This window comes from Vipera berus (assembly GCF_964194415.1).
Source record: "Vipera berus genome assembly, chromosome: 5".
NCBI lineage: Eukaryota > Metazoa > Chordata > Lepidosauria > Squamata > Viperidae > Vipera > Vipera berus.
Window position 1 is genome coordinate 7,607,859 of NC_138207.1, and position 13,499 is coordinate 7,621,357.

Below are 13,499 nucleotides of genomic sequence, written 5' to 3' on the forward strand. Positions count from 1 at the left end.
TAAATCCTGGCTGGGATTAGCCAGCATCCTAAATGATCAAAAGGAAGCATAACTGTCCTTTGCCAGTCTCGGTGAACAAATGACTGTGTTTATTATGGTTGTTGCACAGTCAGCCAGATGTTCAGACTGGATTTGGCATTTCTGTCCACCTATGGAGTCCTTCCCAAGGACCTGGGATAGGCAGATGTGGATGTTGGATGGTGTCAAAGGTATTGTTGCGGGACGTACGCTGTTCCATGGAAAGCTGCCTTTTGCAATTGACCAGTGGTGATTTTGTCAATGCCGGTGGTGTTCCAAGTGGTGCTCCAGATGTTTGGAGACTGAGCCCATTATTATTATTCATTTATAATCATTGGCTGCCTATCTGGACCGAGATGCCCTACGCACAGTCACCCATGCGCTCGTGACCTCCCGGCTAGACTACTGCAACGCTCTCTACATGGGGCTGCCCTTGAGGACCACGCGGAGGCTTCAACTGGTGCAGAATGCAGCCGCGCGAGTTGTTATGGGAGTTTCCCGATACTCCCGTATAACACCTCTTCTCCGTGAGCTGCATTGGCTTCCGGTTGCCCTCCGGGTGAGATTCAAGGTGCTGGTAATGACCTATAAAGCCCTAAATGGCATGGGTCCGGATTATCTAAGGGAACACCTGCTGCCGGCATCAACTTCCCATCGTCCTGTGCGCTCCCACAGGGAGGGCCTTCTCAGGGTGCCGGCGGTTAAGGAGTGCCGGCGGGTGATCCCCAGGGGGAGGGCATTCTCTCTGGGCGCGCCTGCCCTTTGGAATGATTTACCGGTGGAACTTCGGACCGCCCCTGATCTGCGTTCATTTTGCCGGGATCTGAAAACCTGGTTTTTTGATCTATCAGGCCTGAACTGAAGGGGTTTTAGCTTTTAATATTGTTTTAATTGTTGGGCTTATGTAATTTAATCTATTTTAATTTATACTATTTTTATATTATATTTTATTCTGCCCTGTAAACCGCCCTGAGTCCTTCGGGAATAGGGCGGTATAAAAATTTAAATAAATAAATAAATAAATAAATAAATAAATAAATAAATAAATAAATAAATAAATAAATAAATAAATAAATAAATCTCCATTGGACTCTGGACTTCTTTCAGAACTGGAAGCACATCTGCTTAGGGACCCTGGAACAACGGGAATCTCAGATGGTCTTAACTCACTGATTCTGGGAGATTTCAAGGATACACTCATTTTGTTTTCTTCAGCAATTGTTATGGAGGCAATTTGCAAATAGGTTCTTCAGCAATGTTCCCTCCTCCAAATCTGGGATTTCTGGACATCTTCCACCTGGTTATTAACTAGCTTGCACAAGCTGGGATATTTGGGGGCGTGGGATTATCTGAAAGATCTGGCTGGCTCAATCAATTTATGGAGGAAATGAGAAACGAGAAGAAATAATTTATTGAAAAGGATCCTGAGTTTCTTCCCCTTCAACAGAAGACTAGACATTGAGTGCATTCACATATTATCTTTAACCTGGGTTATTGACTTAGCCCATTTCCTGGACTCTCGCAACAGACTGAACTGGGGCCTAGCTGGGTCTGCGCAACATAAAAGCCACCTAACCATGAATAAAGACCCTCCCTTTTTACGACGCTGTAATCCCGTAATTCAGGGTAGAGTTGGGACGACTGGATGGGGCTGAGAGTTTACTGGCCAGATGCCCTTCCTGATGCCCAGCAGAGTTCACAGTATTTTTTTTCTTTGCACCTTAGGAGAGAAATATCTGCCACTACCTAGGATTGAATCGTTCAAGTGGGAGTCGAGCGTCTTCACCATTAGGCCACTCTGCTCTCATCTAACCATGAATAAACCCTGATAAAAGTGCTACATTTGCAAATGTAACTGCTAGGTCTTTACATCAACTGGTAAAGTATACTATGTGAAAATAACAATGTACAGCAAGAATCTGAGTTAGCAAAGCTTTCCCCAAAAGGGCCTCATCCTGCACATCACCCCCTGACTGAATCCCAGCTCCCATAATCCTGGCCCACATTCTCCCAAGTAAGCAGTTGTATCAGGGCCAAAGAAGAGCTTATGATGGCACAGGGGTTAGAATGCAGAATTGCAGGCTGACTCTGCCCAGTCTAAAGTTCGATCTTGACCGGCTCAAGGTTGACTCAGCCTTCCACCCTTCTGAGGTCGGTAAAATGAGGACCCAGATGGTTGGGGGGCAAATATGCAGAGTCTGTAAACTGCTCAGAGAGGGCTGTAAAACACTATGGAGCAGTATGTAAGTCTAAGTGCTATTGCTATAGCTACTGGGGGAGGCCAGAATCAGTCTAAAAAAAAAAAAAAGAAAATAGGGAGCTTCTACAGCAGAAAAAGGAAATCAGGAAATGGTCTGAACCTCAACCTGGAGCTGATGAGGCTACTACTGCCTCTGTCATCTGGTAATTTGAAGCATTGGCAAATATGTGAAGATTTAAAAGTTTGGCTCACGTGTTATGATCAGCAGGGTGTCAATGGAAGACCAGCCTATGCAGCTGCAAGATTTTGTTACAGCTCCCACTGATTAAGGCTGTTCTTCTCTCACCCACATCTCTGGTTGATATTTTTTTGTTTCTTCTTCCAGTCATTGTTGACTCCGGGCAAACGCTCGGACTAGTCTCTGAAGGTTATTTATAACAAGATTTCAGAAGTGCTTTGCCATTGCCTCTTTCCTAGGGCTGAGAGAAAGCAACCGGCCCAAGTTCGCCCAGCCAGCTTTCATGCCTAAGGTGGGATTAGGACTCACAGTCTCCTGGTGATTGACCCAAGTCACTTAGCCAGCTTTCATGCCTAAAATGGGACTAGAACTCACAGTCTCCCGGTGATTGGCCCCAAACCACTCAGATGCCTTTCATGCCTAAGGTGGGACTAGAACTCACAGTCACCTGGCGATTGGCAAATCAGAGTCTCCTGGCCATTGGCCCAAAGTCAACCAGCTGGCTTTCATGCCAAAGGTGAGACTAGAACTCACAATCTCCTGGTGATTGGCCCAAGTCACCAAGCTGGCTTTCATGCCTAAAGTGGGACTAGAACTCACAGTCACCTGGCGATTGGCAAATCAGAGTCTCCTGGCCATTGGCCCAAAGTCAACCAGCTGGCTTTCATGCCTAAAGTGGGACTAGAACTCATAGTTAACTGATCTCTAGCCTGGTGACTTAACCATTAGGCCAAACCGGCTCACACTGACACCCATCTTTCTCTTCGCCCTAGTTGTGACCTGGGCATGCCAATGAACAAACCGGGTTCAATTCCCACAACCGTCTGTGGCTTATTTACACACCAGACACTCCCTCGGTTTATAATAGAACTCTATTTGTATTCTTTTCGGTAATTAAATTATGATAGATATATATATGTATAAAAAACTTCGGTACGTACATACAGTCATCCTTCTGTTCCTCTCCTCTGCCTGTGGATTCGAGCATGAGTGGGTTCCACAGAGAGAGGAAGGCGGAAGGGAAGAATCCCGGGATCTGGTAGTGGGTTAGGAAAGGGGTTGCCCGGCTCAGTAGCTCAAGAGATCCAGTGTTGGTTTTATTTGGGGTCCACAATTCCAACTACAAATGCCCAAATCCCATCCAAACAGGGGGCTAGCCATACACAGTATGGCTGGGCGGCACTAAAATGCTGTGCTGGGCGGCACTGAAGATTTGAAGGAAGGGGGGAGGTTCAGAACATGGGGAGAGACCCCCCAAAGGTTTCGGCACCTGCCTTAGGAAGATGCCCGCAGAGGCCACGAGGGCATCCATGCATGCTGAAAAGTTCCTTTTCTTCTCAATGTGGGGCACCGCGATCAGACAACAAGGAAGACAGGTGCTTGACCTGCTCCTTCCTGGTGGAACGGCCACCTGCAAAGCCTCTGAGAACAGACTAACGAGGTCTTCAACTAGGCTCGGAGAGGGCCCGGGTGAGATGCGTGAGCCTTGGGGTACCAGCAGCCTGTAGGGAGAGGCTGAGGTGAGCAGAAGGTATTTTAAAAGACCCACACCCACATCTCCTTCCCTATCACCATCAGCCTCCTTTCTTCTCATCCGACCAGCTCTCGTTCCAAGGTGGAGCAGAGCTGCTGGGGACAATGGGAGGATGGGAAGGCCCCTGAGACCAAGGATGGGGCGAAGGGGGCACCGGAGCCCAGCTTCAAGGTTGAGAAGGGCAATTCTCCAGTTATTCCAGGAACGGACTCTTCCTCTTAAAGCAGTTTCCAATGTGAAGGCATCCTTAGAAGAGGCCCGGCTGCAACAGAAGCAGCCAAGGCACGGCAACGTCGAACCGTCGTCTCTTGATTGGCAGGTTCTCGCCCCCCCCACCCCCCCGTCATCACTGGCACTTTTCGTCGCTCTCGGAAGGGCTGAACTCGCGAGGGATGGAGTGCCGTTGCCTCTGATCCCACAACTGGTGGATCTCGGTGGCTTCCATTTCGCTGCTGCTGGTTGTGCTGTCCCGGAAGCTCGCCAGCGGGGGGCGCACCTTCACCCCTTTGGCGGTGACCGAACCCTCTATGGCTTTGCGCAGCTGGAAGAAAGGAAGAGGATGGGGTGACGGGAGACAGCAGTAGCAGCATCCACCCAATCCGTGCAGGGAGTCCTCGACTTACAACGGTTTGTTTAGTGACCGTTCAAAATTACAACGGCACTGAAAAAAAAAGACTTGGGACCCCTTTTCACACTTACAAACGCTGCAGTGTCCTGTTCAGGCCCGGCCTACGTGAGTCCTTGTTCTGCTCACAAGGGGAACCCCCTCTTCCAACAAGCAGGTAGGAACCGCAAGAAAAAACCAACCCCTTTTATTATTCAGACCCGAGTCAATGTCCAAGGCAAACAGACACAGTCCGCAGAAACTCGATCCTCAACACAAAGGGTTGCCTTTGGCAACCAGCACCTCCCACACCTTCCCTTTTATTATTCAGCTCAGGCGCAGCTTCTTAATGCCTTCTCCTTTGCCTTTGGAGCCGCCCCATTGCATTCCTCTGTCCTACTCTTTTATCTTGCCGGCGCTTTAGTGCATCCTGGATATTTCCCAGCTGTGCTTCATCGCTGTCCAACTCAGCCTCCCAGCACAGCTGTGTCTCAACCTGAGGGCGAGTAGAGGGGCCAGGCTCCTCGTCAGACCGTAAGTCTTGGAGCTCCTCAGAGCCTTCCTCTGACTCTGATGTCAGTCCAGGCCCCTCCTCCTCCTCATCTGATTCCTCAGACTCGGATGCCGGGTCCACTGGCTGGTGAGGAATCACAACATATCCCCAGGGTCGTGTGGTCACGTGGTCAAAATTCAGGCGCTTGGCAACTGACTCATAGTTATGACAGTTGCCATGTCCCGGGGTCACGTGATCCTCTTTTTGCGACCTTCTGACAAGCAAAGTCAAGGGGGAAGAAGCCAGATTCACTTTATAGTCGTGTGACTAATTCAGGCTGGCTGGGGAATTCTGGGAATTGAAGTCCACAAAAAGTGGCCAAGCTTGAGGGCCCCTGGACTAATTTAACAACTGGAGTGATTCACTTAATAACTGTGGCAAGGAAGCTTGCAAAATGGGGCAAAACTCACTTAAAAACTTGCTTAGCAACAGAAATTTTGGGCTCAAGTGTGGTTGTAAGTTGAGGACTACCTATTCTGGCCAGAAACTGATATCCTAGGAATCTTTCCCAACCAGTTGATCATAAAATATTGGACTATGACTTCGATCAAACCAGACTAGTGAACAGGCACTCCTCGACTTACGACCACAATTGAGCCCAAATTTCTGTTGTTAAGCGAGACGTTTGTTAAGTGAGTTTTGCCTCATTTTAAGACCTTCTGGCCACAGTTGTTACGTGAATCACGCCGGTTGTTTAGTTAATAACTCCGTTGTTAAGTGAAACTGGCTTCCGTGTTGACTTTCCTTATTGCACGGTTGCAAAAGGGGAATCACATGACCGCAGGACCGTCGTAAATATGGGTCAGCTGCCATGATCATGTGAAAATGGGGATGCTACAATGGTTGTAAGTGTGAAAAACGGCCACAGGTCACTTTTTTCATGGTGAAAATTGCATTAGTTGATGTTTGTCAGCTGTCTAGAGTCCTCTCTGGATGAGATGGGTGGCACACAAATTTAATAAGCATTAAAATAATCCAAATTCTAGTCCCAAACATCTGGAAATGGCTAGGTGAGGATTGTGGAGATTGTGAAAATCAGGGATTCTCCTGGTTTTTTTGTACCAGGTTTGTATCTTGTTTTTATACTGATGCACAGCATATCACTGGCTAACCAGTCACCAACCACACTTATCTTTGTAAGCCTTTGCTAAGGGGATGGCAGAAAGGCAGAGAATGTAAGATGCATCCCCCTTCAATAGACAGACATAAGACAAATGAGGGGGAGGGGGAAAACCAGATTTTTTTTTCCACATGAGGGCAAGGGCTGTGACAAGAACATGAAGGATTTGGATTCAATTGCATTATGAATTGGCATTAATTCTATGGCATGTCCATTAAAGAATAATCATTTGGCAAAAAAAAGTAACGCTGTGAGAAATGACATCTGTTTCCCATGAGAAAAATCCCTGTTGGAAGGATTTTAAATGATTCTAATGTTCGAATTACAAGATACCTGTCTGGTATACAGATAAGCGTCTCTGTGTGTGTATATGTGTAGGTGTCTCACGCCAGAGGACACAACTGCCTGGAATTCTGGGAATTGAAGTCCACACATATTGAAGTGGCCCACGTCGAAGAACACTGACGGAGGAGGACCTTAAGAAACATTTCTTTCCCGCATAGAGGATATGGCGTGACATTAGACAAAATCCAACAGAAACTGCTGAAGTTTGGCTGTTCTTGGGCTGACCCTTCTAAGTGCTACTCACCTCCTTGAGGGACACCACGCCAATCAAGCGCCCGATACTGGTGACGTAAGCGTGGTCCACTCCCAAGAGGGAGAAGATGGTGTGGGTCTGGAAGAGAGGGGAACAAGCTCGGCTTAGCATCGCAAAATACAGAAAAATGGCACCCCACAAGTTCTATCCTTCTCTTCAAAGTCAACGTAAGGGGGGGTCTTTGCCCATGGCACACTGATGCCAACAATGCAACAGAGGCTACACCTACTTATTCCTACCTATTCCTTGTGAACCGCCCTGAGTCCTACGGGAGAAGGGCGGTATATAAGTCCAATAAACATAAACATAAACATACTTCTTAGGTTGGTCTGAAAAAAATAATCTCTCTCTCTCTCCCACTCTGTGTGTGTGTCTCTGTGTTTGTGTGTTTATAACAGCCCTAATATCTTGGATGCTGTGTAAAATTTGGAGAGAATAACAGTCTTCTATCCTTCTTGCAGCGTTAACAAATACAGATATCTATGTAGTGATGCGAAATTTAGGCCTAGAGGGGTCAAAATGCCAGGGCAACTAGACACGGGCAGTTACTGTCCTCTTACTGTCCCTGTGCTGTCCCTGTGCTGAACGTCTAATTCAGGGGTGTCAAACTCAATTTCATTGAGGGCCACATCAGCATTGCGGTTGCCCTCAAGGGGCCGGGTGGGTATGGCCAGGGTGGGCGTGGCCTACTGGGTGGGTGTGGCTAGAGTGGGTATGGCCTACTGGGTGGGCGTGGCCAGCTCTACATGGTTCGCATCAAGGGTGCCTATGGGGGCCTGGGCAGGAGTGGGACAGATCTGAGGGTCTCTGGCAGGAGGAGGGTCTCTGGGCCAGGGCCAAGGCAGTGGGGGCTGTTCCCTCACTGTTTCCAAGATGGCTTCGCGGGCTGCATGAAACCATTTCGCGGGCCGCATCCGGCCCCCGGGCCTTTTGTTTGACATGTCTGGTCTAATTCTCACAGTTCTGTTTAAAGTATATGTACATCAACCCATGCAGTGCGGCTGTAGTGTTATTATTTATCCTTTTTATTATCTTCCTCACTTCCCCCCCCCTTTTATTCGTATCGTTGGTTATTATTATTCTCCCTGTTACTTTGCAAGTACACCGAGTGCTTCTTCTTTGGGCTGTTTCCAAAGGAGGCAGAGGAGGAGAGGTCCCTGGGGTTTACGGAGCAAAGGAATGGTAGGGCCAGAGGAAGGGAGAGAGGCTTTTGGAGGAGGTGGAGACAGCGGCAGCAGCGGGACGAAAAGAAGCAATGCCTCTTTAAGGAAAAGGTGGAAGAGTCAGGATCAGAAAAAGGAAAGGAGGCGAGGTTGTCGTGCAGGAATACAAGCTAATTTGAGGGCTAATCCACATGGCGCTCCGTTTCCATCCGTCCTGTTTGCCATCGTTGGCTCCCTAGAGATTAAAATGGGCGATCTGAAACTTGAGCCGGCCACGAACAAGGAGTGTATATCGGAGGTGGTGACCCTTTGAGAGCTGTATGCAACGAAATTTCATTTTGATGTATGCCTGTTGGTGTACATTCAAGGTGACAATAAAATAGTAGTAGTAGTAGTAGTACTAGTAGTAGTAGTAGTAGTAGTAATTATTATACCGGAGACAAATTTTCCTGTATGTCTAATCACACTTGGTCAAGTATTCAATTCAATTCAGTTCAGTTCAGTTCAGTTCAACTCAATCCAAGCCAACTCAACTCAACCCAACCCAACCCAACCCAACCTAATCCAATCCAATTCAACCGTTAATATATAGCAACCACAATATTAAGTTGAAGCCTCAGGCCTGTTTTATGTGCGTTGTGACAGCATGGTTGTGGCACCATCTTGACTCTTCAGATGCCCCTCACTACAGACACCTAGGAATATTTAGGACCAACTGAAGGAAGTATTTATTTACATGCCACCCTGTTAAGTGGAAGAATTAGCTCCTAGTGAGTGCTGGGGGATTTATGTGGCTTTCAAAGAGAACTAGGCAGATGTCTAGAAGATTAAGTTACTGATGAAGGTTGTCTGGATGCTGTTTACAAGGAGTAAACAGTGGTGGGATTCAGCCAGTTTGCACCACTGGTAGCTAATTTCTTTGTTGCCCAGGCCCGGAATGGACTTCCAGAAGCAGCATCCACACAGAGAACCAGTTGTTCACATATTTGAATCCCACCACTGTTTACGACCATTTGTTTCATGACTCTTTAAAGTTACAATGGCACTGAATATGTGTCTCATGACTGGATCTCACTCTTATGGCCATTGCAGCAGCCCTATGATCACGTGATCAAAATTCAGGTGCTTAGCAACCGGCACGTATTTCTGACAGTTGTGTTCTCCTAGGGTGATGTGATCATCATTTGTAACCTTCCCAGCGGGCTTCTGACAAGCAACATCAACGGGGGAAGCCAAATTTGCTTAACAGCCACATAATTCATTTAACCACTGCAGTCACTTACTTAACAACTATAGCAAGAAGGCCATTAAAATGGGGCACAGCTCACTTTAATAACTGTCTTGCTCTGCAATGGAAATTTTGGACTCCATTGTGGTCCAAAGTCGAGGGCTACCTATAAATCATCCAGCTTTGCTTCGGGTCCCACAATCTACCTTATGCAATGAAGTCCGTTCTACCAGCTGGAAGGGCGCCGGATCGATCTTGCAGTTGTTGAAGTTGACCAGCTGATCGAGTTGTCGCTCCTCCCATTCCACAATCTACAAATTCGGGAGATGCATTAATGCAGCAGGCCGGCTCACCTTTATTTCCTATTGCATTTACTGTATAATATTTACAATATTTTCCTCTCTTGAGTATCAACCATCCAGCAAAGTTACACTGATAAATGATTCTAACCCCGAAGACAGTGATAAGTCTGCATGTAGACTTATAGGCAGGACAAGAAGCAACGGATGGAAACTAACCAAAGAGAGAAGCAACCTAGAACTAAGGAGAAACTTCCTGACAGTGAGAACAATTAACCAGTGGAACAACCTGCCTCCAGAAGCTGTGAACGCTCCAACACTGGAAGTTTTTAAGAAGAGACTGGACAGCCATTTGTCTGAAATGGTATAGGGTTTCCTGCCTGAGTAGGGGGTTGGACTAGATGACCTCCAAGATCCCTTACAACTATTATTATTATTATCATTATTATTATTATTATTGACAGGAAGTTGAAGAACTGGACTTGTGGTGCAGCCGGAACAATCTGAAGCTGGAGATGCTTAAGTTAAAACTGTAGAAATGTTAGTAGACTTTGCTGAAGCTCTCCTATTCTACCCCACCCCCACTACTATCTTAGATAACACAGTATTAACACTAGAGACCTTCAAGTATTTGGCTTCTATAATCTCCGAGGATTTGAAATGGACACCTAAGATTAGAGCCATCATTAAAAAGGCACATCCTGGACTTAAACTGTTTCAACACCTCCCCTCAGGATGCCGCTATAGGGCACTGCATGGGAAAACAACTACACACAAAGACAGTTCCCCCCCCCCCATGCCGTCACTCTGCTGAACACCTATTTCCCACAGGACTGTCTTATGTCTAAGGATATGTAACCGTATTATAGGACTGCATTGCTATTATCCTTCTCACCTTTCTTATTTCTACACCTATTGGTATTTTATGACTATCACTTTGGTATTTGTATCTTATGATTTATGATTTATCACTTTGTTGCTTGTATGTACACTGGGAGCTTTTGCACTGGAGACAAATTCTTTGTGTGTCCAATCACAATTGGCCTATAAAGAATGTTCTATTCTATTCTATTCTGTTCTGTTCTGTTCTGTTCTGTCCTATTATTATTTGTAATTCTATTCTATTCTATTCTATTCTGTTCTGTTCTGTTCTGTTCTGTTCTGTCCTGTCCTGTCCTATTATTATTTGTAATTCTATTCTATTCTATTCTATTCTATTCTATTCTATTCTATTCTATTCTATTCTATTCTATTCTATTCTATTCTATTCTATTCTATTCTATTCTATTCTATTCTATTCTATTCTATTCTATTCTATTCCATTCCATTCCATTCCATTCCATTCCATTCCATTCCATTCCATTTTTAATTCTTTCAGTAGAGATAGTGTCTAGTTCCATACAACATGCTACAGAAGGCTAAAACTGAGATTTATTAACCTGGATCAATTAAGGGAAGTGCTATAGACTGGCATAAAGTCTGAAAATCATGCCTGAAAGGATCTAAAACTTGAATCCCTCTCCTTTTAATTTTAAAATCCTAATTATTGCACCACACTGACTTTGGAAGACGTGACTGTTTTCAAATAGTATGCTTCGCTTACTTTCCAACTTCGCCTGTTTGGGATTTTCATAATTTTTGGAACAATGAACTAACCACACGGGCTGGATTTGCAAAAATGAAGCCATAGAATATTTTTTTTTAAAAAAAAAGCCATTCTGATCAACGTTTGCATGAATCATCTGCGAGGTCTTTATCTGTCTAAGTGTTTTGTTTGATCGCAGCCAACGTGTGAATAATCTAAAGCAGATAGGTGATTAAGACAAAGCCTATCTGGTTGCAACCACAGGCAAGCTTTTTTCCCAGCTCTTAGCAACAGATAAGACAAACCACCTCGGAAGCCACTGCTTGTTAATTATTTGCTGTAATTCAAAGAGACGCAGAGATGGATTACTGGATCTTGGAGATCTTTATGACCGTGCATATCAGATCGTTTCCCCAGCGTTTCTTGATTAAGCCAATTGCAACAACCTCACGTTCTATCAGTGGCAGGGGGCCTGTTTGTCACACAGTCCAAGGTTCAATTGAAAGCCCTCTCCACTTCTGGGGGTGGGGGAATCAAGAAAGAGGAGATAAGAAAGTCCTTTTTTTTTTTTCAGATGCTAGAAAGCGACAACCGTTTGGATTTAATAAAAAGCTGTCCGCACCATTACCGTAGGTAGACTAGACCTGAAAAATCAACTCCGCAGGAAGACTAAAACTACACTTTATTGAAATATAATAGCACAATCTTGCAACTGATTGTATTAGAACAGGGGTCTTCAAACTTGGCCCTTTTATGACTTGTGGACTTCAACTCCCAGAATTCCTCAGCCAGGCACGCTGGCTGAGGAATTCTGGCAGTTGAAGTCCACAAGTCATAAAAGGGCCAAGTCGAAGAGCCCTATATTAGAACATAGAGCACAGAATAAGAGGGTTGGAAAGGGACCTTGGAGGTCTTCTAGTCCAACCCCCTGCTCAAGCAGGAAATCCTATATTGTTTCAGACAAGAGGCTGTTCAAACGTACCTCCAGTGATGATAGACCCACAACTTCTGGAGGCAAGCCATTCCACCAATGTAACTGATTGATAAATTAATTCATTAAAATATTATACACCCTCTCTTTTTTACACCCCAGTAAATCAGGGAGGAATCTGCCTGAGTTACTTATCTTGTCGTTCTGGACTTAAAACACGTTTTACCCCTTGGGTCTAGGTTAGGCCTTCTCAATCTTGACGTCTTGAGAATATGTGACTACAGCTTCAAGAATTCTCCAGTCAGCTTGAGTGAACTTCAATTCCCAAAATTCTCCAGGCAGCATTGATAGACCTCAACTTCCAGCATCCCCCAGTCAGCATGGGTGGACCTTAACTCTGGTTGGGGGAATCCTGGGAGTTAAAGGCCACTTATTTTAAAGTTGCTAAGGTTGAGAGGCCCTGGATTAAATAACAGCTCCTGCACATTTCTCTTATTCATATCCCCCGCCAGATATTTTGCTGCGTCATGAATGTGGGTTCTGCCTTGTGCCCAAGAAATAACAATGGAAATAAGCTTGCTAAGCCTCTTGATGCATGCATTTTTCAGTGATCCTCACTGCCCCTGACAATCTTAGTTGCATGGCCCTTCGTGCGTTATGCACTGTGCAGCTCTCACAAAAAAAACCCCAACCTCCTTAAATTCTCAGTGCAAGAGGGCACTCGGAGTCTGACCTAGAACAACAGTTTTAAGCCCAAGGTTAGTCATGAGGGCCCCACAGACTGAACGTGCCCCTTCTTAGAAGTGGTGCAGTGGTTAGAATGCAGCATTGCAGGCTAACCCTGCCCACAGCCACCAGTTCGACCGTTGCAGCATCCCTTTGGTCATCTGATTAAAATTTGGCCGCTTGGCAACAGGCTCCTATTTATAACGGTTGCAGTGCCCCGGGGTCACACGATCCCCTTTTATGTCAAGCAAAGTCAAAGGGGAAGCCAGATCCACTTAACTGCTGTGCTACCAACTTAACAACCGTAGTGATTCACTGAGCAACTTGTGGCAAGGAAGGTCATCAAATGGGGCAAAACTCATCCAACAAGCTTAGCGAATGCAGTACTGCAGGCTGACTCTGCCGACTGTTAGCAGTTCGATCCTGACGGGCTCATGGTTGACTCAGCCTTCCATCCTTCCGAGGTCGGTAAAACGAGGACCCAGATTGTTGGGGGGGCAATAAGCTGACCCTGTAAACTGCTTAGAGAGGGCTGTAAAGCCCTGTGAAGCGGTATATAAGTCTAAATGCTAAGTGCTAGTGCTATCTAAGGACAAACAACCACCCCACTTGCAGACAAAAAGCAAGGTCGGTAAAAAAGGGACCCATGTTGTTGGGGGGGGGATGGGAAATATGCTGACTCTGTAAACCACTTAGTGAGGG

General features: G+C 45.8%; 1 protein-coding gene across 2 annotated transcripts in view; it reads right to left on the reverse strand.

Moving 5' to 3' along the window:
• Positions 1-3,322: 3,322 nt before the first annotated feature.
• The window catches only part of CLCN2 (chloride voltage-gated channel 2), a 133,967-nt gene continuing 123,790 nt past the window's right edge, over positions 3,323-13,499 (reverse strand). For both annotated transcript variants that reach the window (XM_081329150.1, XM_081329149.1), the window contains exons 22-24: positions 9,463-9,567; positions 6,857-6,943; positions 3,323-4,531 (exon numbers count right to left, since the gene is read on the reverse strand). In XM_081329150.1, the coding sequence (XP_081185276.1) occupies positions 4,337-4,531; positions 6,857-6,943; positions 9,463-9,567 (387 nt within the window). In that variant the 3' untranslated portion in view covers positions 3,323-4,336. The remainder of the gene's footprint in view (positions 4,532-6,856; positions 6,944-9,462; positions 9,568-13,499) is intronic.